Here is a 24653-nt window from a genome sequence, read left to right on the forward strand (position 1 = left end):
AAACTATGGATGGGTGGTGTATATTTGTGTACATAATTAAATAGATTTTTATTTTTTGAGTTTATGTTAAAATGAAAGAATAAATAACATTTAAACATTTAGCCTTTTCCTTAACAATGTTGTCCCTCGAGGAGCGTGTGACCGTGTTGACGGACCAGACTCAGAACATTTTTTTTTTCTTCAGTTTTTTGCATAACTGATGATCTGTTGTACACCGTACTGAAACTGTTTACTATCTACACCTGCTTCCGCTGATGTTTCAACAAGGTCCCGGTGTAGTTTCACCAAAAGTCAGGCAGGGGAGGCCAGAGATCTTAGAAATTCAGTATTTTTTTAATAGACGAGCCTTTTTTATGCACCTTATACGCAGTTATGCAAAATCTGTAGCCCTGGGGTGTCAGATGTTCGCATTGTATGACTTTAACATCTGAACTGTTTATTACTGGCTGTCAGAATTAGAATGCCCCTTGATTTAAGTCTACTCTGGAAATGCCAGCTTACTCTCAACATTAGTTCATTAGTGATGCTAAATTTAACTTTGGAGTAAGTGAGCCATGAAAGTTGTTTTTCTGTGACAGGCTGATGATCTATCCATCGTGTGACCTGCCTCTCTGCCAATGACATGTCATTGAGATCACCTTCAGTAATAACATAATATCTAGAAAACAAATGAATTCATTTAAACCTCTGTATTTATAATGTATAATGACACTAGATATCTTTATTAGTATATGTAAATGCCGCTGCATGTTTGTTTGAGCCCCCTTTTTAAAATATTTTTTCATTTTATTTATTTGGTTTTTAAAGCACATTTACAACAACCTCAAATCCAGTATAGTTTTGTACAGACAAAATAAATTTATACTAATAATCCCCATACTTGTAGTTCATATGTCATATTGCATAAAATCTGTAGAAAAGAAAAGTCCTCAGTGTTGAAGGCTAGCAGTTAGTCAGACTGACTCCCCCTTACCTATGTTTTGTTATCGAGTTATTGAGTGGTTACATTCTACTAAAAGGAAAGATTTACCTTGGAGCGATACCTTTTACTTGATTCATGCCTTCATGTAACTTGTCCATTTTTTTTGTCCATTTCTGGTTCTTGTAATTTCATCCTTTGTGTTTTTCCCTTGAAAATATGTCCTCTGCTATTGTAGTCCATTGTCTCCTCGACACCCCAGTTATTCGTTACTGCATTTTGTCTTATACCTTGACAGGGATGATGCCTTGAATTTGATCTTAATAAACTGTTCCAGTCAGGCTTCCATTTATCTTTAATCTAGCTGTGGGTTCATTATATGTTATTTTTATTATGTCTATTGATTTGCTGTTGAAACTCATTCTTTGTAGTATTAGATAAAAGAATTTCCAATTCATTCAGTAAAATATCTATTCGGTATCTATCCTCAAAAAGACTGTACTTTTACTTTCTCTTTGTGCGCATTCAGTTGTGTAAAGAGTTCTCCTGGTCTATGGGCTTCAACGCTATATTAACTATGTTTGCTGATATTTTTTCAGCTGAACAACATTTGTGTTACAGTGCCCTGGTTGTACCTCTATTTGTACTAGGCAGTCTTGGATTCGGGGGCTTTTGGGGGTGTGTCCAGCTGCAGGGACGACCAGGCTCTGGGCTTGGCCTGCAGTGCGGGACGTTGCTGGAGTGGGTCTCTTTGCCCCTTTGACCTGGAGACTGCTGCTTCTGTGTTTCTCTGTGAACCTACCTCTATGTCAGGTCTATCCTGTGGAGGTGCCTTGTGTCTGTCTGCCTGGGGCTGCTGCAGCTTTCAGGGGCCCAGTGTTACTCTTAGGAGCTGAGTGTTGTAGGGTTTCTGCCCTTTTCACCCAACATTGTACCTCCAAGGAATAGATTTACATACGCATACGCACACACACACACCTTTACACATCATCCAAATGACCTAAGGTCATACAAATACTGGCATGTAGGCAACCAACTCTTCATGTGTTATGCCTGAAATGCAGAGACAGGCCATATGAAACAACACAATAAATGAAAATAAAACATAGTCTGAATAGCAGTTAGCCTTCTGCCGCTCGGGATTTCTTCACTTATCCCTAAACCCACTACAATATGACCTCTTTCTTCTACAGCTAAGGGAATTAATTGTGATAATAACCTCACAGACATCACTTTAAAACAGCTGAACAATTCATTTCATAAGTTTTTTTTAATTGTTAATAACCCTGGGTCAATAGGAACTTGGAAACAGATCCAGAGCTTTGGTGAAGCAACCGAAGCAGCACTTTTCTCCTTGCTTTTCAGTGAGGACCTAGGAACTTATAAAAAGAGTTGGTTCAACAATCCCAAATCCTCGTTAGGCATGTTTAAATCATCAGCACACTGTGGTGTGCAAGTCCTTGAAGAGTTAAAAAGCGATAACATCTTAAAATGAATTTTGGATAACTTGTAGGTGGCAAAGTAGAGGCATTACCAGCCCGATACAAATATTAACAAGAATCTGAATGTGAGGAGATAAAGACCTGTTTCCTGAAGTTCTGCCATGGTGCATAGACCTTCACATTACATAGTCTACTCAACAGGTGTTTACTTTCCCTTCCCTTCTGTCAGTGTTAAGGTCTCTACCACCGTGCCTTGGCACATTCAGTGATATCTGCTCCAAATATAATTTGAATTCCTTTTTTGAAAATTAAGTATGTAAGTTAGGGTACCACTTTACAATAAGGCTCCCCTTATAGATCACTAATAGTTTACAGATATGTTATTAATTAACACATTACAAAATCAAGTATTTATAATGCAATGATTAAGTAGAATATATTATACGCTACCAAACATGTTTACAAATTGTGTTTATAAGGTGATAACTTATTCTCAAATGTTTAAAATAGCAACTCTACATTAAATATACAGGTGAACAGATTTGACACACTATTTGGCAAGAAACCAGTCAGTTTTGTCTCTTTCTCCCCCTCTAATTAATGCATAATAAACACTTATTAATGATTTGTAATGTGTTTACAGATTAATCAATAACATATCTGTAAACTATTTATGAGCAATCTATAAGGGGAGACTTATTGTTAAGTGGTACCTAATTTAGTTACAAAGCAGAAATCCTACAGCTGTTAGAGACAAGTCTATTTAAAGGTCACTTTGTTGTGGTTTGTATTCGCAGTTATACTACAGACCCCCCTGGATGAAGACTGGGTTAGTTTTTACTTTAAGGTTACAGGCATAAGCATCCAGCTCCCAGCAGCAGAAGCAAAGCATGTAGCTTTGGGCCACTCAGTTCAGTACCACTGTCTGTCTGTACTTCCTGTAAAGCTGTTTGACTGCCCGTACCAGCAAAATCTCTTCCTCCAAAAGTAGTCTCAGAGGCACTTCTTGTTGCGGAAGCTGTTCTGGTCTCTGCTGTGTTTCCAGCACTTCCATCAGCTTTTCCTCCATTAGACGCCCCGTCTTTGGGGGCCTGCCATTCAGAGATTTCCACATCTGCACTCTTGTACCACTGGCATTGGAAGTCTTTTTTCCAGATCTCAGCTGGATCCAGTTCAGCTGCTTTAGTCCCTGCATCAGGCTGTTCGGTGGCTTCTGCTCGCTCTGCCTGAGAGAGAGAACAATAACAGTGGTTCTTTTCAAAGATTAATGTCATTATTTTATATTTTACAATATCCATCCACGCTAGAGTAGAAATGAAAAACTCACATTCTAGCATGCTTAGTTGTATCTTTAGTTTTTTCTGAATTGAATTTATCACACAAAAGACCTTAAGAAAAAAAGAAATGTTTATCTCTAGGCAAGGTTGTGACTGCTTCTGTGTATAGTTTACTGTTGCAGCAGTGGTTTGTATGTGCTTATTCTGACAGTAATTGAGAAGAGAAGCACGTCATCTAAATTGTGCTCTAAATATTCCTCTTTATTACCTTTTCCGTTGCCTTCTCTGCTGCACTGGATTGGGCTGGAAGATGGAGATAAGCAGAGCTATCTTGATTTTGACGAACACACCGACCCTTCCCCTGGCAAAGGGAGACTGAACAGGATTGAGTTGCAGTGGTAACGTTGACGGAGTAAGGGCCCAGGACTTTACGAACAAACACTGCCAGGTCTTGGCATTCTCTCTGGGGACAGATGGGCAGAATTACATGAGTGGATGATAGAAACAAAGGTATATAGGATGATAGATGCAAAAAGCAAGTTTCATTTATAAAGATCGAAGTTTGACAGGCCCTGATTAGTGAACTCTGGTAGACATGCCGGTTGACGCACAAATTGCACAAGAAAAAAGGTTTGAAGCATAAATAAGAAAGAAAGAAAAAAATAAAACAGTAAAGCTGTATGCTGAGCTGTTAACTTAAAAAATTATGAGCCCCGCACAGTGCCTTGCAAAAATGTCTAAACCCCATAAACATTTGAACATTTTGCAATTTCACCGCCACACCTTTCAATGTATTTTATGTACTGGCTCAACAGAAAATAGTGGAGGCATAATGATACATAGTTCTTTTTACAAATAAAAATCTGATCTTCCCCACAGCCTAATGTCCCCACCACTGTGTTTCATGCTGGGGATGGTGTATACAGGTTGATGAGAGGTTTCATGTGGTTGAATCTGTTAACAGGACTAAGTATTGCTGCATTTGAAGAATGTGGAGAAAAAAACTTCCAATTTGCAGTTTACCACAAGCCATCCATACAGCAAACATGTGGAAGATGTGGTCAGATTAGAACATATTTGAACTTTTTGCTTTGTTGTTGAAAACTCTCTCACCGCATATCAATTTAAATACACCATCCTATGGTGACAGCATCATGCTGTGGAGCTGCATTTCCTCAGCAAGAGCACAAAGCTGATAAGTTGATGGTAAGATGGATGGAGCCACATTGAGGGTAATCCTGTACAAAAACCTGTTTGAGGCTACAAAAGACTAGGGCAGATATTTACCTACCAGCAAGAAAACTCTAAACAGGCAGCCAGAACTATTCAATTTCAACCTTTAGATAACATAAAGCTGGTAGAGACAAACCTTCAAAGACTAATAATTGTAGTGAAAGGTGGTAAGGGCAACTAAATGCAAAGGCACTCCACACTTCAGGTTTTGATTTGTAAAACAACTTTGAAAACCATGTTTCATTTCTATTAATCTTTACAATTATGTCCTATTTTGTTTTATTCTGCCACATTAAATACCAATAATATATATAGGTTTGTGCTTGTAACGTGATCAAATCTAAGAATGTTCAAAGTGGGGGGAAATACCTTTATAAGCAATTTTTATAGTGATTTTACATGGTTTTGTTTTATCGAGTACCTCTGTTTTCATTTCACTTCTATCCCAGATGACAACTCCTGCAGTTCCCATGGCAGCACTCTCTCCTATAGTGTTGATGAGGTCAGCCTTAAAAAAAAAAGCAAAATTTTCCCAAAGTAAGTTTTGATCACTTTGTGGTATTGCACTGGACCAACTACTGGATTACTGTTATTTCTTACCTGTGATAAGAAAGTTTTAGTGGAAGCATAAACACTCTTTATCAAAGGAAAAACAGGTAGATCGAAGTCTGCTCCAGCCACAGATGCTAATCGTAGTGCTTCTTTTATTTGACTTGATAAAAAGGACCTGGCTGCCACAGTCCCGCCCTGCAGAAAAATGTATATTTACACAATAAACCAAGTAAAAAAAATTATTATTTTCATAACTGTCTTCTTTAGATTATATTTTATTGCCAGTTATGGCCCCTCAGGATGACTCAGAGTATGGACAGTGGACACAGAACTCTGTGGACTGGTGCCAGCAGAACTATCTCGTGATCAGTGCAAGGAAAACTAAGGAGCTGGGGGTGGATTTCTGCAGGTGTAAGTACCTGGATACCTGGATGTTCACCTGAACAATAAACTAGACTGGAGTCACAACACTGATGCTATTAACATCAAGGGTCAGAGCAGACTCTACCTGCTAAGAGGACCCACGTTTAAGAACCTTTATCCTTTATTGTCCAACAGTGGGGGCATTCAGGTGTATTGGCATAAAAGTGATAGGCAAATGGAAGCATGTACATAAAAGTAAAAAATAAGAATTGGAGACTGTACAGTAAGGGAAACATTTATAGCACAAGAAAAAATAATTTACATTTATTACAAATAACATACTCAGATTTAAAGAAATGTGCAACTGAGTAGGGTAATTCTGAAAATGTACAAAATGTTTGTGTATATTTGTGCTTAAAAAGAACAGAATATTTACTAGAAATTGATAAAATGAAAATAACAGCAGGGATGTGAATACTTATTGAGCTTGTTGGGAGAAGTGATGGTTATAAAGATAACGCTCTGTTGTGCTCCAAGGGTGCAGCAGCCTGTTACTGAAGGAGCTCTCCGGTTCTGCAACAGGTTTATGTATAGGGTGGGAGACATTGTCTAACAGTGATGTTATTTTTGCTAGAGTTCTTCTGTCTCCCGCCACCTGCACTGGTTCGAGGGGGCATCCTAGGACAGAGCTGGCCTTCCTAATGAGCTTATCTAATCATTTTCTCTCAGCTGTAGATAAGCTGCAGCTCGAACAAACTATTCGATAGAAGATGGCTGATGCTACCACGGAGTCAGGAAAGGTCTTAAGGAATGCCCTCTGCACTGCAAAACATCTCAGCTTCCTTAGCAGATAGAATCTGCTCTGACCCTCTCTGTAAAAAGCATCAGTGTTGTGACTCCAGTCTAGTTTATTGTTTAAGTAAACACCCAGGTACTTATGAGAGTCCATGATCACATACACGTTTGCATTAATGACAACAATTCACATTACCAAAGACACTTACACAACCACCAGGGGAGGGAAGCTGCCCTTCTTGGTGGGGTATTATCTGTGTGGGTGCTCATGCCATTTCCCATAGTAGTGAGCCCCCGTCTAGTGGCCTATGGCTACCGGAGGTGTGTTAGGCTGGTTGAGGGCTGCGCGGGCCGCGCTGGACTCTGGTGGGTATCCCTCCCTCTAGACCTCTTGGGACTTGCCCCCCAGGGTGAAATACAATGTTTGCCTCTCCTACCTTAGTCCCTCTGGGTTCCGACTGCTGTGGTGAGCTGGTGCGCGCCTGACGTGTTGGGAGCTCTGGGGGGGGGGTCTCCCCTGCTTGGTGCCAGGCGGTCTTGCTGCCGGCGTTGGTGCGGTCCTGGGCCTGAGGGGGACCTGTTCCCAGGCTTGCCTGCACGGCTGGGGTGATGGCGTGGCTGGGTCTGAGGGACTCAGTGTCCTGCGTCTCACTCTGTACCTGTTTGTCCCTGGGACTGCTGCCCCTGTGCCTTGCTCGCGACCTACTGCCATGCTCTGCATATGGCTGTCGGGCCCTACAGCAGCCTTCTGGAGCCAGGTCTACCTGTCCTTTGCTGCTCTTATGTGCCGTGGATTGCAGGCCTTCTACCGTTCTCACCACACTTAAAAATGTACAAACCTGCACTCACACACACCCACTCAACACAAACACACTTATATCTACTCACGCAATTAGGATACTGTCTTGAGATATCCTTTTTGTAGAACAAAACTGCCCTTGCACATGTAGACAACCATCTGCTCCATATTGTATTCCTGCATAGCCGCAACAAAATATGTAAAAAAAAAAAAATGTGTACAATCTTGTTCCCTGGATGTGGACCGATGTGAGTGTGGTGGGTCTGTTACTGTGGAAATCCATCAACAGCATCAGTTTTCCCTGCGTTGGTCAGAAGATGGTTCCACTGGCACCAGTTCACAAAGTCCTGTGTCCACTGTATTCTAAATCGTCTTCACCTGTGATGAGACCGACTATGGCAGTGTGAGACATGGTAATGCTCAGATGGGCAGAGCTCAGTGCAATAGGTAGATGATGGCATCATCCACCCTGATGTCAGGCTGGTAGGCGAACTGCAGCGGATCTAATGAAGATCTCACCAGGGGGTGAAGATGGTTGTGGACCAATCTCTTGAGGGTCTTTATCAGATGCAAGGTCCATGCTACTGGCCTGTAGTTGCTGAGCTCCTTCAGATGTGTGGTCTCAGACACTGGTACCACATAGGAGGTCTTCCACAGATGTGGTACTTTTCCCCAGCTTCAGACTCATGTTGAACTTCTAGCCAATGATGACACACAGTTGTCAGGAGCCTGGAGCTAATGCAAACTGGACCTGTAGCCTTTCGCACCTTGATCTTTCGCAGCTTGTTCCTCACATGAAGTGTTGAAAGGTATGGGATGGTGGTGGGGGAGGGGGGTTGTAGGATGGAGTTCTTTGAAGTGGATGGGTGGGTGATGGCTGAGATCTGAGAGATGTGAAGTAAAGCAGGCAGACATTGAAGGTAAGGGGGGGATTACAGCAGGGGAGACTGGGCGGGGGAGGGATGAGTGTCTGATCAAACCTATTGAAGTACTGGTTCAGATTATTCATCCACCATAAATCTTCTATACCTTGGTTGTTTGGTTTGTAACCTAATATTGTTTTCAGGCTCTTCCAACCCCCACTGATGTTCACCTCCAGCTGGTCCTCCACATCTTCCTGTTTTTCCACCCCTGATCTTTCTTCTCAGTACTATCTGCACAGCTCTCATCTCCTCGTTGTTTCCTGATCTAAATCTCTCTTGGTTGATCCAGTATTTGTTAGTGGAGAAAGACTGTACCTTCATGGGGGCACAATGTTGTCTAAACAGAAGTTAATGAAGTCTGTTATGCAGTATGTGATGACCACCCCACAGTTCCTAGGACCTCCACAGCCAGTGGAACATTGATGGTTCGTGACAAATTTTGAATGTTAATATCATTTAAGAACCAATCCTGAAACATCTAACTTCTTGGTACTTGGTATGTGCTGCTGTCCTGGCTATCCTACCACCATGTTAAAGCCATTTCCATCATATCTAATTATATGTGTGATAGGGGGTAAGTTTCTGCACCTCTTTAGGGTTAGAACACTTTTCAAATACTTTGCAATGAGTATCCATATTCTGGTTGTTTTTGGGACTGTATTGTGATCTGAATCTGGTGTGAAAGGGGCCTATGATTTTGATTAGCACAAACACATAAAACAGGATTTTGTTCAAGCAAAAATATGTTTTCTTCTGGTCTTTTTTGTCCTCAAAGTGTCCTGTTTGTCTCTTGCTAACGTTTGAAATAAACTATAAAAATAGAATCTGTTATTTAAAAACTGCATAAATGATACCTGCCGCTTCTCCAGGGTCAGGAGGGGGAAGAGTGCGGAGCTTCTTTTCCACAGCCACAGAAGCTCATCGTTGAGATCCATCTCTGCAGGAGGGCACTGGCCGGTGTAATTGGCTAACTGGGTTTGGGTGGGGTCGCTGTTATAGCAGCCAGGGAAAGGAGAGAAACCCCACAATGCCTTGGGTCTCAACCTTTTAACCTCACGCAGAGTCTCCACCATGACTGACTGGGCTGCTGCCTCAAAGTCCACCTGTAGCAATATGGGAGCATCTGTCAGAAATGTCTAATCATTTCCTACTTTATGACAAAAAAATTGTAAATTGTAAAGGTACATCATCGCTATGATGTCTTTTGTGTACTCTCACATCTGTTTTTTTTATTTTTATTTTCTGTTATCACTTTTTTATTTCTATAAATACTATTTTCATGCTTTCCTTCTTGTTTGATAAGGAAACCTTTTCTTACCACCTTTTCTTTCTTTTCTTACATTACTTTTCATCCTTTATCTCTCCCTGTAAAAAACATTTTCCTGATCTTTGCTTACCTGTGACCACTTCTCCACTTCCTCTGGGGTCCATTTAGGAAAGAAACTCCTGAGCAGTTTCCTGGATGCCTCCAGGTACATTGTCTGTTTTTCTTGGTTTCTTGACCACTGGGGGACCCACTCTGCCCAACGGAGGACCCCCAGGCCCAGGTACCTGGGGGCAGGTAAAGCCGCCTCCAAGTCCTGCTTCATCTTCTGGACATGGCCATCCAGTCGTGTGTACTGTGGAATCCCTCCGTTGATTGGTGTGTTTTTGTCTTGAAAATATGGGTAGTTACCCAGCGAATCCTCGTAAAAGACAGCTACTCGACCCTCCCGTTCCATACCAAAAGATGTGGGGTTTAGGCGGCCGATGCAGGAAGAGTCTGGGATCCCCCAGAAGATAATGAAAGGTTGTCCAGACAGGAGTGGAAGACGGGCAGGCTTTGCTGGACCAGGATTACAGGGACCAGCAAAGTAACCAATCACGATGAAGATCAGTGTGGATGAATAAAATAGAAAATTGCACTGTGTCTGTTTTGGTAGCGGCTGTGGATCTGGATGGAACTGTGGTTCATTCCACGCCATTGAAGCAGCTCAGCTGTTCAGGCCCTCGCAGTCAATCATGTTGCTGAAAAACAAAGTCACTTTTGCTTAATGATGGAGGCAATTAATGAACAGAAAAACAGGATCATCACCAGTCAGAGCTGTTTTGGATCATCGGCCAACTAATCAGCATGTCACTATAGCAAGATTAGGACCTTGTAACAAACCAATCCACAGGGAAAGCCTTTCATCATAGAAATACAGTTAACATTATTGAGTTATATTAGACATTTAGCTGGTCTAAGGCAGAACTACTGCTCTCCACAGTTCCACTGCAAGCTGCACCTCTTCAACAAACACAAATATCTTCTCAGAAATTTGAGAAATGGGACAAAGGAAATTCAAATGACATGTTTTTCTATGTACAGTATTATAACTGCTTTGGATAAATTATAGTGGTGTTCCTTAGCTCAGAATCACACTGGTTTCATTGTCTACTACAAACTTATTAGAACTGATCAATTTAAAGTTGGCTAATTTTTTAAGTGGTATATATATATCTAACATTTGCAAAATGTCTTTAAATGGATCTACATACTACCAGTATTGTGCAATCAGTAAAAGACACGGGCCCTTTTTTTTTGTTCTGTAACAATTTAAAGTCTTTTTAAATTGGTAACATAAAAAGTCAATATTTATTGTCTTCTCATTTGTTTTCTTTCACCAGGAAACTCACATTTTGGTGACAAAAGCTAAGCGCTTGTTAGTGGTAACGACTCTCATCGAGAGCACAAATAGCTGCATGCTTTCTAACAAGCCATTAAAAAAGGAAATGTCCCTCTAAGTGAGAAGTGACTGGCAGAGATATAATAGATACAGTTCTAAATGTCACGAAATCCTCCAAAACACGACACAAAATCCTGCTCGTTGACAAAAAAACAGACAGGAGACACCATCATTCTCCTCCTCTCATACCCTGAAGCACCTTTTCAATAATCCTGCCTCATTACATTGTTTTATAGGTGGTTTAGTGTTTTTTAATAGAAAACATCATGTAATCTTGCAACCTAACTGGGGAGTGAATTATGTGTCAGTGAAGATGTATGAGCCATCGCTCACATTTGTTTGTATTCTTGTGCATTCTATCTAAATCTTATTTTTAACACTGCTTAATTGATTTCTGACTGATTACAACATGTCTTGGATAAATTAGTGTAACTCACACCTTTCCTTTAAAATGTAATAACTTATGCTAAATATATTTTTATCTTTTTAATCAATCCAGTTTTTTTTAGGGAAGTGCCAGTGAAAATGTCAGTGTAACAGCAAAAGAACAGTTGTGGTAATGAATGTTGACAGGTGTCAAATAAGCCTTCAGACACTCAACATTATAAGCCAATAATTCTACCATGGTCAGAGGTCATGCTGTGCATAGTGTCTTGCTGATGCCTTCTTTCTTTCTAAACCGATTATGTAGAAAAATGTGGACAAAACAAAAAAAGAAATAGCAAGTTGGGTGCATATTCTTGCTGAAATGTTCAAATCAAGGAAATATAAAGATGATGTCAGTAGTGCTATTTCTGTTTTTGTTCACAAAATAAATGGATCTGACATAATTTTATTATGGGCCAGAAAAACAAAATACTGCATGCATGTTACATGCAGGGGAATTGAAAAGAGTGCTTTGGATGTGAGTAAAAAAAACCTAAAATTATTAAATATTATTAGGTATATTAAGTATTATGCAATCATGGTGAAAGGAACACACACAGTCAATTTTTCATGTTTTAATGTTTAAATGATTCTACAATATCTTTATTACTCAAATTGAATCAAAATGGAAAACGCTAAGTACATATAAAATACATAACACCTTTCAGATTTCTTCTGTTTTCACTTTTTTGTCACACTTTCAGGTTTCAGATTTGCAAACAAATTACAACTTCAGACCAACATAACCTGCATAAATACCAAAATCTGTTTTTAAATGATGTTTTTCTTTACCAAGGGTAAAAAGCCTTTCAAACCAATCTGACCATCTGTGAAAAAGTAATTAGCCTCTAAACCTAATGACTGGTTATGCCACCCTTAGCAGGTGTTTGGGATAATAGGTAACAAGTCTTATACGTCATGGTGGAGGAATTTTGGCCCACTCTTCCTTACAGAATTGTTTTAAGTAAGCCACATTGGAGGGTTTTTGAGCATAACCAGCATGTTTAAGGGAATCGATCCAACAGCATCACAATAGGACTGAAGTCTGGAATTTGACTAGGCCACTCTGATACTTTTATTTTGTTCTCTTAGACCCGTTCAGAGGTGGACTACCTGGTGTGCTTTGGATAACTGCACTGGTACATAACCCAAATGTGCTTGAGCTAAGGTCAAAAAATCGAACCTTAATCAAGCAGCCCCAGGTCATCATACTGCCACCACTATGTTTGACTTTCAGTATAGTGTTCATTTTCTCAAATGCTGTTTGGTTTGCATAAGATGTGATAGGATGCACTCCACTTTTGTCCTCTCGGCCCACAGAATATTTTTTCAAAAGTCTTGGGGATCATGCAGATGTTTTTTGGGCCTTTGTTTTGCCCTTTTTGTCAGCAGTGGTCGGATGCTCTGTGAACACACTAATCTTTTAATTAATACACTTTTCAACTTCTAAGTAAAATTTGCCAAGAAGTATGTCCTTTAACACCCTTATGCATCACATTTAGAGTTTAGTTTGCCAGCTGTATTCTAGAAGAAATGTTAGTGGTTTTAAAAGATTTGCTACTGAGAATAAATAACGACCCAGATTACCGGGTTTTTCAGTAATTTTGCCATAAACGAAGTTTTGACTTTTAAAAAAGAATGTTACATTCTCATCAGCAGCATTTTCTGTTTTCAAAATGACATTAATCCAGCCTGAACGTGTTACCTTTTTGTATTGCAATAGCTGTAATCCCATTATGGTAGATGTAATCCCTATCTCACTGCTTGTAGTGAGTGGTAAATGTGAGAAGTGGCTAATCTGTTCCGGATAAGCCTCTTCTCTGTGTTTACTTTTCTGTTTGTTCAAACGCTGATCCTGTGCCTGCTGCCTCCTCTGCTCAAAGTTTTAAAAATGCACCTTATTTTTTTTTCCTGGTAGTTTAGCGTCTGTTGTTAAGACATTTTTATTTTTTTAATGGTTTATTGATATAATTCAGGAAAAATTTATTATTTGGGTTAGGTAGCTAATAGTTTATAAATGCTATTTATCAATAAAGCAGTTCAGGATTATACTTTTTTGTCCTAAGTAATTTTAAGTAGAGAAAATCATCTGATTTTTCCTCGGAGAATGTTTCCTGCTCACTTACACCTCACACTTAATGTGTTTGCCTCTCCACCATGAAAGCCTCTAATCTGTGCCAATTAGATAAGAAATAAACTGAGGTCGGACCTGCTGGGAATTTGATTTCTTTTTTTAAATAATCCTTACACTTGCAAATGGAAGCTGAATGCTATCATCGTCATGCTGCTAAACATTATTATTGCTTACTGGGAGTAGAGTTTTTTCAAACCGATGTAGTGTGTTTTAAGACAAAAATCTAACCTTTTCATTCTAAATTAAAGAACTTCTGTGATGTTTCCTTTTCATATTTGTTGCCTTGAACATGTTATTACTGCCTTTCTCTGACAGCGCCATTTATGTTTCTTTCCTGCAGTGCGTTGCTCGATAAATACGGAGAAAATGAGCATAAGGAGCCAATAATGGTGTGAAAGCAGCTAAGATTAGGACGATAAATGCGTCACTTCATCTCAAAGCCAACAAAAGGACCAGTTTAGCCAGGCTGCAACAACTCAATGTTTACCAGTTAAATGGATTAGGTGGGAGTCATAGAGCTGTTCGTTCGCACAGGAGCTGTCGCCAGTTGGACGTTTACTGCTTATTTCTCTATTTTCGTGTACTTTGACGCATCTACAATAGCAACATGTGTGTATTAGAAACTTGTTTATTTAAAGTTAACCCCGACAATATGACATCTTATATGAATTACTAGTCATCTCTTTCTTTAGCTTGAGGAGTCACCTTATGGTCCTTCATGTTCATGAAAAATGTATTTCTTTTAACATATTTGGCTGCATTTCCTCCTTCAGCTTTCTTTATTTCCCCTTCGGTTTTTAGTTTATTCATAGCTATAGCTATCTCAGTTTAAAGTTCCCTTTTGGCTAATATAACTAATGTTCCAGATTTAAATATCACACTTCCAATAAGCAAATCAAGTCAGAACAATTTAAACGGCCTAACATAACTAGTTCCACTTTAAATAACTACTGCGGCCTCAAACTAATTCACCCCCTTCATGACGAGCCTCTCTGGTACTGACCAGAGCAGCCTTCTGCTGTCATGACCTGCTGCGAACATACTTCATGACCAGATACCAGCTTCTGGCAGCGTTGCTGAGAAACCTCAACCCACTCCTCATGGGCAAAAGCCTCCAGTCCATTCATATACTTGAGTTTGTGTGCTGCAGCTGATTTTTTCAAACCTTACTATGATGGCCACCATAATATCTTCAGAGACTTCTTCTGAAATCAAGCCTTGAAGGACATTGAGATGTGCTTGGGATCTTTGTCCTGTTTGATGCTTCAGCTTTGCTACCAACAGCTTGATATTTTCTCCCAGGATTTCCTGATTATGGATTGAATACATATAGCCCTCCAAACCCTGCATGTGTCAGAGGAAGCAAAGCAGCCCCTTAGCATTACTGAGCCACCACCATGCTTCACTGTAGGAATGGTGTTTTATTCAGCAGATGCTTCTTTCTATCCTCCTCCAAAAATACAGGACTGCTGAGCCATAGGGCCAAGTTCCAGGTTTCATTCATCGCTCCACTGAACAGAATCCCAAAACCTCTTTGCCTTATTTCTGAACAAGTTCTGAGCCAATTGCAGCACACTTGTCTTGTGCTTTTGGATCAGTAGTGTTTGTATCTTATAGTTCAGACATGAAGCCCTTCAGTGTTCAGTATGTACCTTACTGTGAAGACTACAACCTCAGTGCCTGCTGTTGGCACCAAGTCTTGCAGCAGGTCTTGACTCCACCTGACTCCTTAGGAATCTGGTGGCCGTCATTTTAGGCTTCCTCCTTCTGCTCCATCCAGGTGATGTAGCCACTGTTTCTTTAACTGTAAACTTTCAATCGATCCTTCCAACTGCATCTCTAGGAACATTCAGCACTTTTACTATCTTTTAATCTTTTTTGAGATTTTTCTTGACTTAGCCTTATTTCTAACATACAGTGTAACCATACAATGTTCTGTCTGAAGCTCGCCTAATGCAGCAAATAAAGCCGTTGATTGGTTACATCAGCTTGGTTTAAGACTATGGCTGATTTGCAAACGTGTGCTCTTATGTGGCATTTTGATCGAATCCTTGTAGTATTAGTTTCATTTAACTATTAAAACGTTTTTGACATCATTTGTTTATTGCAAACATCAGAGGGATTTAGAATTATGCTAATAGGGGGATTAAAACAATGTGCTAAACAACCTAATTTTGGGTTATATATTTTAAGACTAGAAACAATGCAACACCAAACAGCTGTAGTAACACCCTTTTAAAGGTGGGAATGAAGCAGATTTAAACACCGTTGAAAGATTTCCTCTGTGTTTTGCACGTGTTTCTTGATGTCCTCTGCTTTTTCTCCTCAGGTGAACCTGGCCAGGTCCAATTAGTAAGAACCAATAAAGAGCGTACAGGAAAGCCGGATCAATCTTTCTTTTTATGGACTGTGTGTACAGAGTTATGGCTGACTCTTAATTTAGTTTTTTTACTTTAAATGTAGGACCAGCTGGCCTGTTTTTAGAGATCTCTGTTATTTGTAATGATTTAGTGTTAGATTCACATGATGTTTATAAGAGGCAGGAAATCAGCTCCTAGGGCCCTCTGAGTTGCTTTAACTTTGTTACTATTTATTTTATCTATCAGTCTTATATCATTTAGCTGCTTGACCTACTTATTCTCTACTTGGGCTCTTTCTTATTATTGCACATTAAGACACCAGTAATCTGAACACTTAAATATTACGTTGCACTTCTGTTTGACTTAATATTTGAAATCAAGTAAACCTGCAAATTTTTCATGTGAATTATATATATTAGTATCAGAATTATTAAATCAGTATCATTATAGGACGTGAATGTATTCTGAAATGATTTATATCAAAAGAAAATCTTTTGCACACTAAATAATTTCTTTGTTTTTGCAGCATTGCCTCATCAATGCATCAACGTTTTTCTTTTCAATTTAGTTAATTAAATGTGGCCAAGTGATTCTGACTAAATTATACCAGATGTGATTAAAATAACACCTTCGTCTTTCTCTTACTCTCACAATTTTATGAATAGGGTTAGAAATGTTCATCTGAATAGTGTCATGGATGCTTAGTTGCAATTGCAAAGTAATTTCCATAGCAAAAAACGAATTTTAAGAGCGCTCGGCTTTATCGTGCCAGTCGTTGGGAAGCAGCGGGATGAACGGTTGGGGTGACAGGTGGGAAGGGTTAGGTTAGGTTGGATCAGACTGCAGTGCAGACCAAATCTAGCACTAAATGCTCGAGGTTTTCAAGGTTAATTCCATAAGAAGTGTTTGTACAACTGGAACTGAGAAAAACAAGGACAGTCCAGGGTTATTTGCCTGTAAGGAGAAGACTGTGGGTCCATGAGGTTTATTAAAATATGGACATGATACTTGTTCCAAAATGTGTTATTAAATACCAACATATGGTACAAAACTATTCATTCCTCTTGAACTTCTTTCACGTTTTCTTTCATTAAAAAGAGAAAACATCAGAATATTTTATTGGGATTTTATGTAATAGACATTTACCTATAAAAATGTGAAAAGTTTGATGTACATTTGTTTTCAGCCCATCGAGGCAATACTTTCTAGAACCTTTTGCTGCAATTACAGCTGTAATATTCATATGTTATGTCTCCAGCTCAGGCTCAACTTCAACTTCACATGTTAGAGACCAACATTTACACCCTTTTTTTTTTTTTTTTGCAAAATAGCTCAAGCTCAGTTAAATTCGCTGGCCTTGCAAATTCTTAATTTGATTAAGGTCTGAACTTTGACTGGACCATTCTAACACATCTCTGGCTTAACATTCAGGGTTGTCTTGTGTTGACTAACTTCCCTATCCATTATGTAGAAATGCATCCCCAGAGCATGATTCTGTCACCACCATATTTTACACTCATGATGCACAGTGTTCGTTTTCCACTACAAAGTAGTGTTTTTTATGTAGATCAAAAAAGTTAAGTTCAGGTCACATTTGACTAGAGCACCTTCTTTCCTACATGGCTTACAACAAACTGCAAACATATGTTCATGTGACTTTCCTTCAGTAACACTTTTAAATTTTTATGTATATTTTCTTTCTGCTTGACAATTATGAACTACTTTGTGTTGGTCTATCTAATTAAAACCCGATGAAATGCACTGAAGTACTGTATATGAGGGTGTAAAGATACTGTGTTAAGCGTAGTATCTACACTGGCCTTTATCCCAGCATGTCCTTAAATATTACCTGATCCATAAAATAAAAAGTATATTTTTAGTAAATGTAGTTTTTGTAGTTCTTACAAGGAAATAAAGTGCCGCATACTTAAAAACATGTTACATGGGAGTGCCTTGGCCAAGATATACATCAGCCCAAAGAGTAATAATTGCTAGTTTTGTTCTGTTTAAAAAACAGTTATCCATAAAATTTCAATAAAATGCTCCTTTTTGTTGCAGTAATTTTTGAGCTGTCCAAAGAGGGTAAAAAACACTCAGACGTTGGACTGCTGCAATATTTTTGTAATTAAGTAATTGAATTAATACCGTATTTAATTGTATTTAGCAATTAGGTCCACCTATTAAGATCCTTTTGGGCAAAGTAGTACTTCACAGGAGTCCACAATTAGAGCAAAGGTAAAGTTGATATACAGCCCATAAAGGTTATTTTAATCTAAATAATTTATTTAATAAAAATATACACCCATTAATGTGTTTGAGGCTGCTAGAAAGGAAAAAAAAAAAGGTATTCCCAATACAAAGCAACACATAATACTTAGCAAGGACATTCAATAAAAAATAGTGTATTTGAAAAGATTAAGAAAATAAAAATGACATATATACAAACCAACCTGACAAGATTTTGACTCCTACACTGTTTGTTTATCACTGCTTAAAAAATGAAGTAACTCACCCATTTTCTCCTCTGTCTGATTCAGTCTACTGTAAAAGGTGACCTGGTGTTTGGGGGTCTTGGTGGATTATGCCTTGAGGACTGGTGCCCTCCACTCTACTTTTTCTCTGCACTGCCTTCTCAGCAAAGTAGCCAAATTGGCTAAGTATAATGTTTGATTTATCCTGCCTTGAGCACCTTGATATTTCACAATACCATCAACTTTCTTGTGATTTTTTTTGTTTTATTTTTTGCTTTAAAAAGTTAAGATTCCAAAACCATTATAAATTTTTTACAGATCAATGTCCATTTAATGAGATTCTAGAGAAAGGGTTGAAGTTATCAAAATGTTCTAAGACTGAATGGAAAATAGAGTAATGCAACAATCCCTCCTCCCCTGCCTATTGCTATACAATACGGTCATATGAAAGATAGATATGGTTGCTTCCTGGTAAGCACCCATAGAGCAGATAGCCCTACTATTTAACCAGCTAATATCAGCTTATTGTAGTTGTGATGCTCTATAAAAAGCAGAAAAGCAAAAAAAAAAAAAAAAGGTATAATATTCTGTACTATAAGCAATTGAAAACTACTACTAAATTTAGAGGATGTTCCATAGTTTTGCTTTAGTCTCGTATTATTATAACTCTAATAATAAATCTGTTATATTAGCAGTGGTAGGAACGGCTACTGTTTATTTGGTTTAAATAAAAGCTTTTACAGTATGTTATACATTTCTTCTTAAAAATAAATTTCGTTGCTTCTATGGATTTGTGGTATTTCTACTCAAGGTTAACATACTGAGAGAATTGTATACTGACACATGCCCATTTGTGACCCTTGAAAGTTTGCCACTGAAAACTCAGGGACGAATCTACATTGGGGCAAGGTGTGGGGTAACTGCCCCCGTACTGTAGACCCTTGCCCCCCAGCTGACCCCTACTTTTATGTCTTTAAAATACTTGTAATTACTAATCGCTTGTTTATTCAAAAGCCTCTTACAGCCTTCAGATTAAACATTAATCCATCAAAATTATATAATTGTAGATATCATCAGAGGTCCCTGAAAAACTTAGTTGCAGCCCTGCATCAAACACTGTCTGCCTACCAGAGGCAGTCTGTCTGCAGACCAGCAGAGTGGAGCAGCCAAGGTGTCCAGGTTTCTGTCAGTTTGTCCAGGTGATGTTTTAACACAACAGTAAAGTCAACTTAAGTTTGCAATGAATTAAATTTCTGCTGAAGTGACCGATGTTCACCGTGTAATACATTTATTAGACGACGGTGACTCACGTGTGATTTATAAGGGTGTTACCATATTTCCCTTGTTAGTTTAGCTTACAATAAGCACCATAACAGTTAATGAGAGGTTTACCTATGAAAAAAGGGGCTGCAGTTTCACTGACGGCTCTATACGATTAATATCACGGCAATGAGGTACAGTTAAACCACATCCGTCAGATCGGGAAAATATAAAATTGGCTGCCTTGAGAATAAGATTTTTAAATATAGCTGCTTGTGTGACCTGTGTCAATGTGATCATTTCTGGTTTTATATAGTTAGTCTTATGGTAATAAATGGGCTAATTCTTCCAAATCTTGATGCTTGCCCATTGCAGATGACAATGAAAAGGAAATTTAAAAGTGGAGACATTTCCAGTTCCTTTCGCAAAAAAGTGAGGAATGAGAAGGAAGAAAAGACTGTGAGATTTGAGGAAAGAAGAATGCTAGAGACCAGGAGGGTCACAGGTGAAGGAGGCCACTGAAAGTGCAACAGGTCAAGAAATGAGTGAAGATGAGGAAAATGATGTTAGAGTAAGAGGTGAAAATGAGAAGATTTCAGAGTCAGAGAGAGAAAAAAGACAGTGCAGAGGAAACTGAAGGAGAGAAGGAAGGCACAGAGTCAGGGAATCCAGCCACCTTACCTTACACCTAGGTTACAAAGTATATGATTATTAAAAGGCACTTATGTTGCTGTCTTTCACCACTGTGCACACTTGCCCAGTTGTCCTGCAAACAAGTGGAAAACTTCCTGAATACTCCAGATGGCCTGCTAAAGTTTACACACAAACAGCTTGTGGATGGCATGACCCCTCTTACTCTTTATGTCATTTGTTAACCCTAACTTCAAGACATCAACATCACCATGCCTTAATCTAACCTGCTCCTCCAATGAAACTATCAAGTATTAGTTGGTTAAAGGGAAAACATTTTCACACCTTTGCTATCGTTGGAGAAAATATGATTCACATCCGACTAAGCGTAGACATTGTATGCATATCGTGCTATAAAAAAGGCTGCACTGCAACCCGGCATGTGCCTAAAACATCACGTGGAGACAAAAACCTTGAGAACTGGTATAAAACTTCAACCTACACGCCAACAATACACAAAACACTTAATTATAAATTATTTGTTAGACTTTTAGATGTATCTATTTAAGCATATTAGAAACATCTAATACTTAGGAAGATTTGTTTATCCCAGGAGGGAAATTTTTCACTCACAATAATTGTGCATAACATAAATTAGTTCAAACAGACCAAACAAAGTAATTTACAAAGATAAAGCAACATTGCATAATAATATGTACAAAAGTATAAATATAAAAAATTATTTAAAAAGATGATATACTTAAGTTATAATAACAAAATGTGAAATTTAAATACAATATCTAATAGCAGTTCAAAAGAATGTGTAGCCCTTAGCTCACACACAAAATAATAGTGAACACACTAAGTTGGGATGAGCATTATGGACGTTTTCCGAATATTTTGTGTCATTTAATGTGATAAAAGTGTTTTGAAATTAACACAATAATTTCTTCCTGGCTACACATATGTCACCATACACAGCCATAAAAAATAAATGTTGAAAAAGTAACAATATCAGTTATTGGGGTTTGCAAACATCAATTAGTTTATCATCATGACAACTGGCTGTTCTTATCCCGACAGTTTGTTTTTTCCTCCCAATAACGGTACCATAATTGACTATCTATAAAGCTAATCCCTCAAAAGATCAATTTTGATCAAAATATATAATTTACAAGGATTGTGTGTAATATTTCTGTAGAAAACATTGGGTATACATAATTCATTAAATTGTTTTTGTTTGTCACTGAAGGGAGCCGGAGCTCTGACTGATAGAAATTTTTAAGTTTAAGTACATTTTAGGTTTATTCAAAAATATTTAAATAATTTAAAATGTACATTTAATGTGTTTATTCTTTAAGTGTTTATAAAACATTTAACATTTAAAAAAACAGTCAATGAAAAAATAAAGATGAAAATGAAACTGATTAATATTGAATACTATATTATTATACAATTGAACTTAAAATTAAATACACAAGTTATTCAGGTTATACAACTTTTTGTATATAATTGTGGATTTCTTTTATATTGTTAATCTTTTTTATTGAATTAAGTTACTACTAAACCTAACCTATGCTTTGGTCTCATGTGTCCTTTGAAGTTACACCTGTAGATTTTCTATTTTGTTATTAATATTTAGCTTTTTTAGATGTGCCATTTATTGTGAAGGAACATTTCACAATAAATGGCACATCTAATTGTGTTCAATTAACTTGGCTCTTACTTCCAGTCTGTTGTTCTCCTGCCAGTGCTTATTTAAATGCTTTCACCTGTTCCCAATTACCTGGTTAACCTTTTGTTATTGTCTCTGTCTAAGTAAGGAAGTACACATTTCTTGGCTTTGTCCATTATCTTTTTAAGGACCGTGTCTGGGTTTGTTCTCTCTCTTGATCCTTCACCCACAGACCTCCTAATAAAGCTCCATTTTTGATCCAAAGATTTACGTTCTACATTTGCATTCTGCTGTTGTAAAATACAATGTATAGTTGTTACTAAAACTGATTTGATTGAGAATAACGTCTATCCAATTTATACAATCTTCAGTGGGTTAAAGGTTTGCCACTGAAAAAAAATTTAAATCTTTACTCAGCTTGACTAAGTTTAAATGAAATTATATTTTTGCAGTACAATCTAGAAAGGCAAGTAGCTGTATCTAGATCACATGGGTTTGAATTTCCAATCTACATTATATATTCATGCACAATCTGCAAAAGAAAACCATTTTTAAACATCTGTTCATATGGCTTTGCTTGTGCATGTACATTTTGGACCTATACTAAAATAAAACAGTAATAATAAAACGTTGTACTGCTGACAAATCAAAGAAAGTTAAACTTACCCAGGCCAACATTCCTGTGTCTTTCAGTCAGGACAAGCAAGTTTCTGCTTCTGGTTCTGAAATGGGTTATTCTTCTATATTTAGTTTCATTGTTTACTCCCCTGGATAGAAAAAGCAAAGAACACTGCCTGATTTGTGAAGGCATTGATGAACATGCAACAGAAAAAGGCTCCTAGAAGACATAGGAGGCAGACAGGAAAAGACAAGGAGGAAGAAAAGGAGATAAGGGGACAGAAATAGTCGAGAGAATTAAAAGGTGTCGGGAGAGGAAGACAGGGTGAAAAACTAAGAAGGAAAGATATAAAAGAGGTATGAGAGGAAGTTAAGCAGAGATCGAGAAGTCATTTGAGGTCCTTCCAGGAGATTGAAGGATGCTTGGACAGCAGCATGTGTGTGTTCATGTTCGCAGCCAGGCTTAGCTGCCTTCCTCAGAGATGGTAAGCGGGGTCAGTGTAGACCATGCTGCCTCACATGACCAGCGACGCTCCATGTAATCCAGTAATCCGCTGCTCTCCCACTGGGGCTCTTGGCTGAAGAAAGACCATCTTCTTTCTTAATTAAATTTAGTTTTTAAGTTTCTCAAACTTCCCTCCTCCCCATGCGTCTTTTTTCCTCCCTCACAAATCCTGATCACCCTAATCTAGTTTACCCCTTGATTGAATCAGTTGTTTTCTTTGGATGTTTTGGTAACACTGACGCTGTGTGCATTGACTCGTGCTTACAACACTGTAATATAGTACCACAGATATGAAGTTACACCTTTTATGACCACAATGAAACCTAGAAGCAGTTATGCTTGGTTAACATTTTCTCATTTGTATTCTGGACAAAGTGATCCTTTCACCTTGAATGGGTAGTGCTTGATGTTTTTCAATGGAAAATATTCATACAATGGAGACACCAACTCTTTAACCCGTTATTAGAACTTTATATTTATCCCGGTGCAAAAAATTCCAACTAGAGGTGCACCAAGTAAGTAGCTGGTGACTAGATGTTGATGATGTTCAGCTTCCGTAGCCTTGATCGGTGATTGATTGGTTTGAGAATTAAAAGTCTGATCATTTTCCAGTCATTAAACGAATCACACCGAAGCGTATTAAAAAGCGAGCTATGTCTCAGCATGGCTCATTCGGGCTGCAAGAGAGCGATGGAGAGCAACATTTTTAGCATATAATAGGAAGACTTAACCAAGTAACAGGGCAGTTTCAAGATCAGTGATCAAAATACATGAATTAATTGAAAGATTATAATTTTGCATTAAATCCCTTTTTTTTTGTTTTGTTTATCATACTGTGGTGTATGGTAGCCTAGCACGAGCACTCTCAATTTTATTGTACCCCCCAGTACAATGACAATAAAGTCTATTCTATAGACATGAAAAGGTCAGTAAGTGAGTCATCTTCTATACTGCTTCTTTCATAGTGGGTCGTGGGGAAGCTGGTCTATGGGCAGGGTCCACCCTGGGCAGGTTGCCAGTCCATCACAGGGCAACACACAAACAACCTTGCACACACTCATTCATACACCTAAGGGCAATTTAGAGAGACCAATTAACCTAACAGGCATGTCTTTGGACTGTGAGAGGAAGCTAGAGTACCCAGAGATAACCTACACATGCAACATGCAAACTCCATGAAAGACCCCTGGCTGGGAGTTGAACTCAAAGCCTTCTTGCTGTAAGGCAAAAGTGCTACCAACTGCGCCACCGTGCAGCCCGACATGAAAAAGGTGTGACAGGTTATTCAAAAACACCCCAAAAAGTTCTCACTAACATTAGTGTTGTAAGCTTTTATTTCAGTAGATAAGGATAATTAAAATATGAGGAGGGATTAAATTAAAAAAAATACACAAAAAAGGAGAGTAACGGCAGCAAGCCATAAATGGACTTCCTGCCTCACCTGTCTTACTTCCATGGTCCTTGTGGAAGCTCCTATAGGCTCACTCTCTTTGGCTTCAACTTGTGCCAGGAGGGATTGAAGCACTTGGGGACAGCAGACAGAGGGCTGACCTTTGACGGATA

General features: G+C 38.5%; 1 protein-coding gene across 1 annotated transcript; it reads right to left on the reverse strand.

Moving 5' to 3' along the window:
* Positions 1 to 60: 60 nt before the first annotated feature.
* Positions 61 to 22991, reverse strand: si:dkey-72l14.3 (Glyco_hydro_56 domain-containing protein). The gene is made up of 7 exons (XM_047352371.1): positions 22634 to 22991; positions 9701 to 10310; positions 9158 to 9406; positions 5472 to 5618; positions 5293 to 5379; positions 3907 to 4101; positions 61 to 3587 (listed from the first exon to the last, which is right to left on the reverse strand). Exons 2-7 carry the CDS (start codon positions 10265 to 10267, stop codon positions 3210 to 3212), a joined length of 1623 nt encoding a protein of 540 aa, XP_047208327.1. The 5' UTR covers positions 10268 to 10310; positions 22634 to 22991; the 3' UTR covers positions 61 to 3209.
* Positions 22992 to 24653: the final 1662 nt, after the last annotated feature.

Source organism: Girardinichthys multiradiatus, chromosome 1 (genome assembly GCF_021462225.1).
Source record: "Girardinichthys multiradiatus isolate DD_20200921_A chromosome 1, DD_fGirMul_XY1, whole genome shotgun sequence".
NCBI classification, from domain to species: domain Eukaryota; kingdom Metazoa; phylum Chordata; class Actinopteri; order Cyprinodontiformes; family Goodeidae; genus Girardinichthys; species Girardinichthys multiradiatus.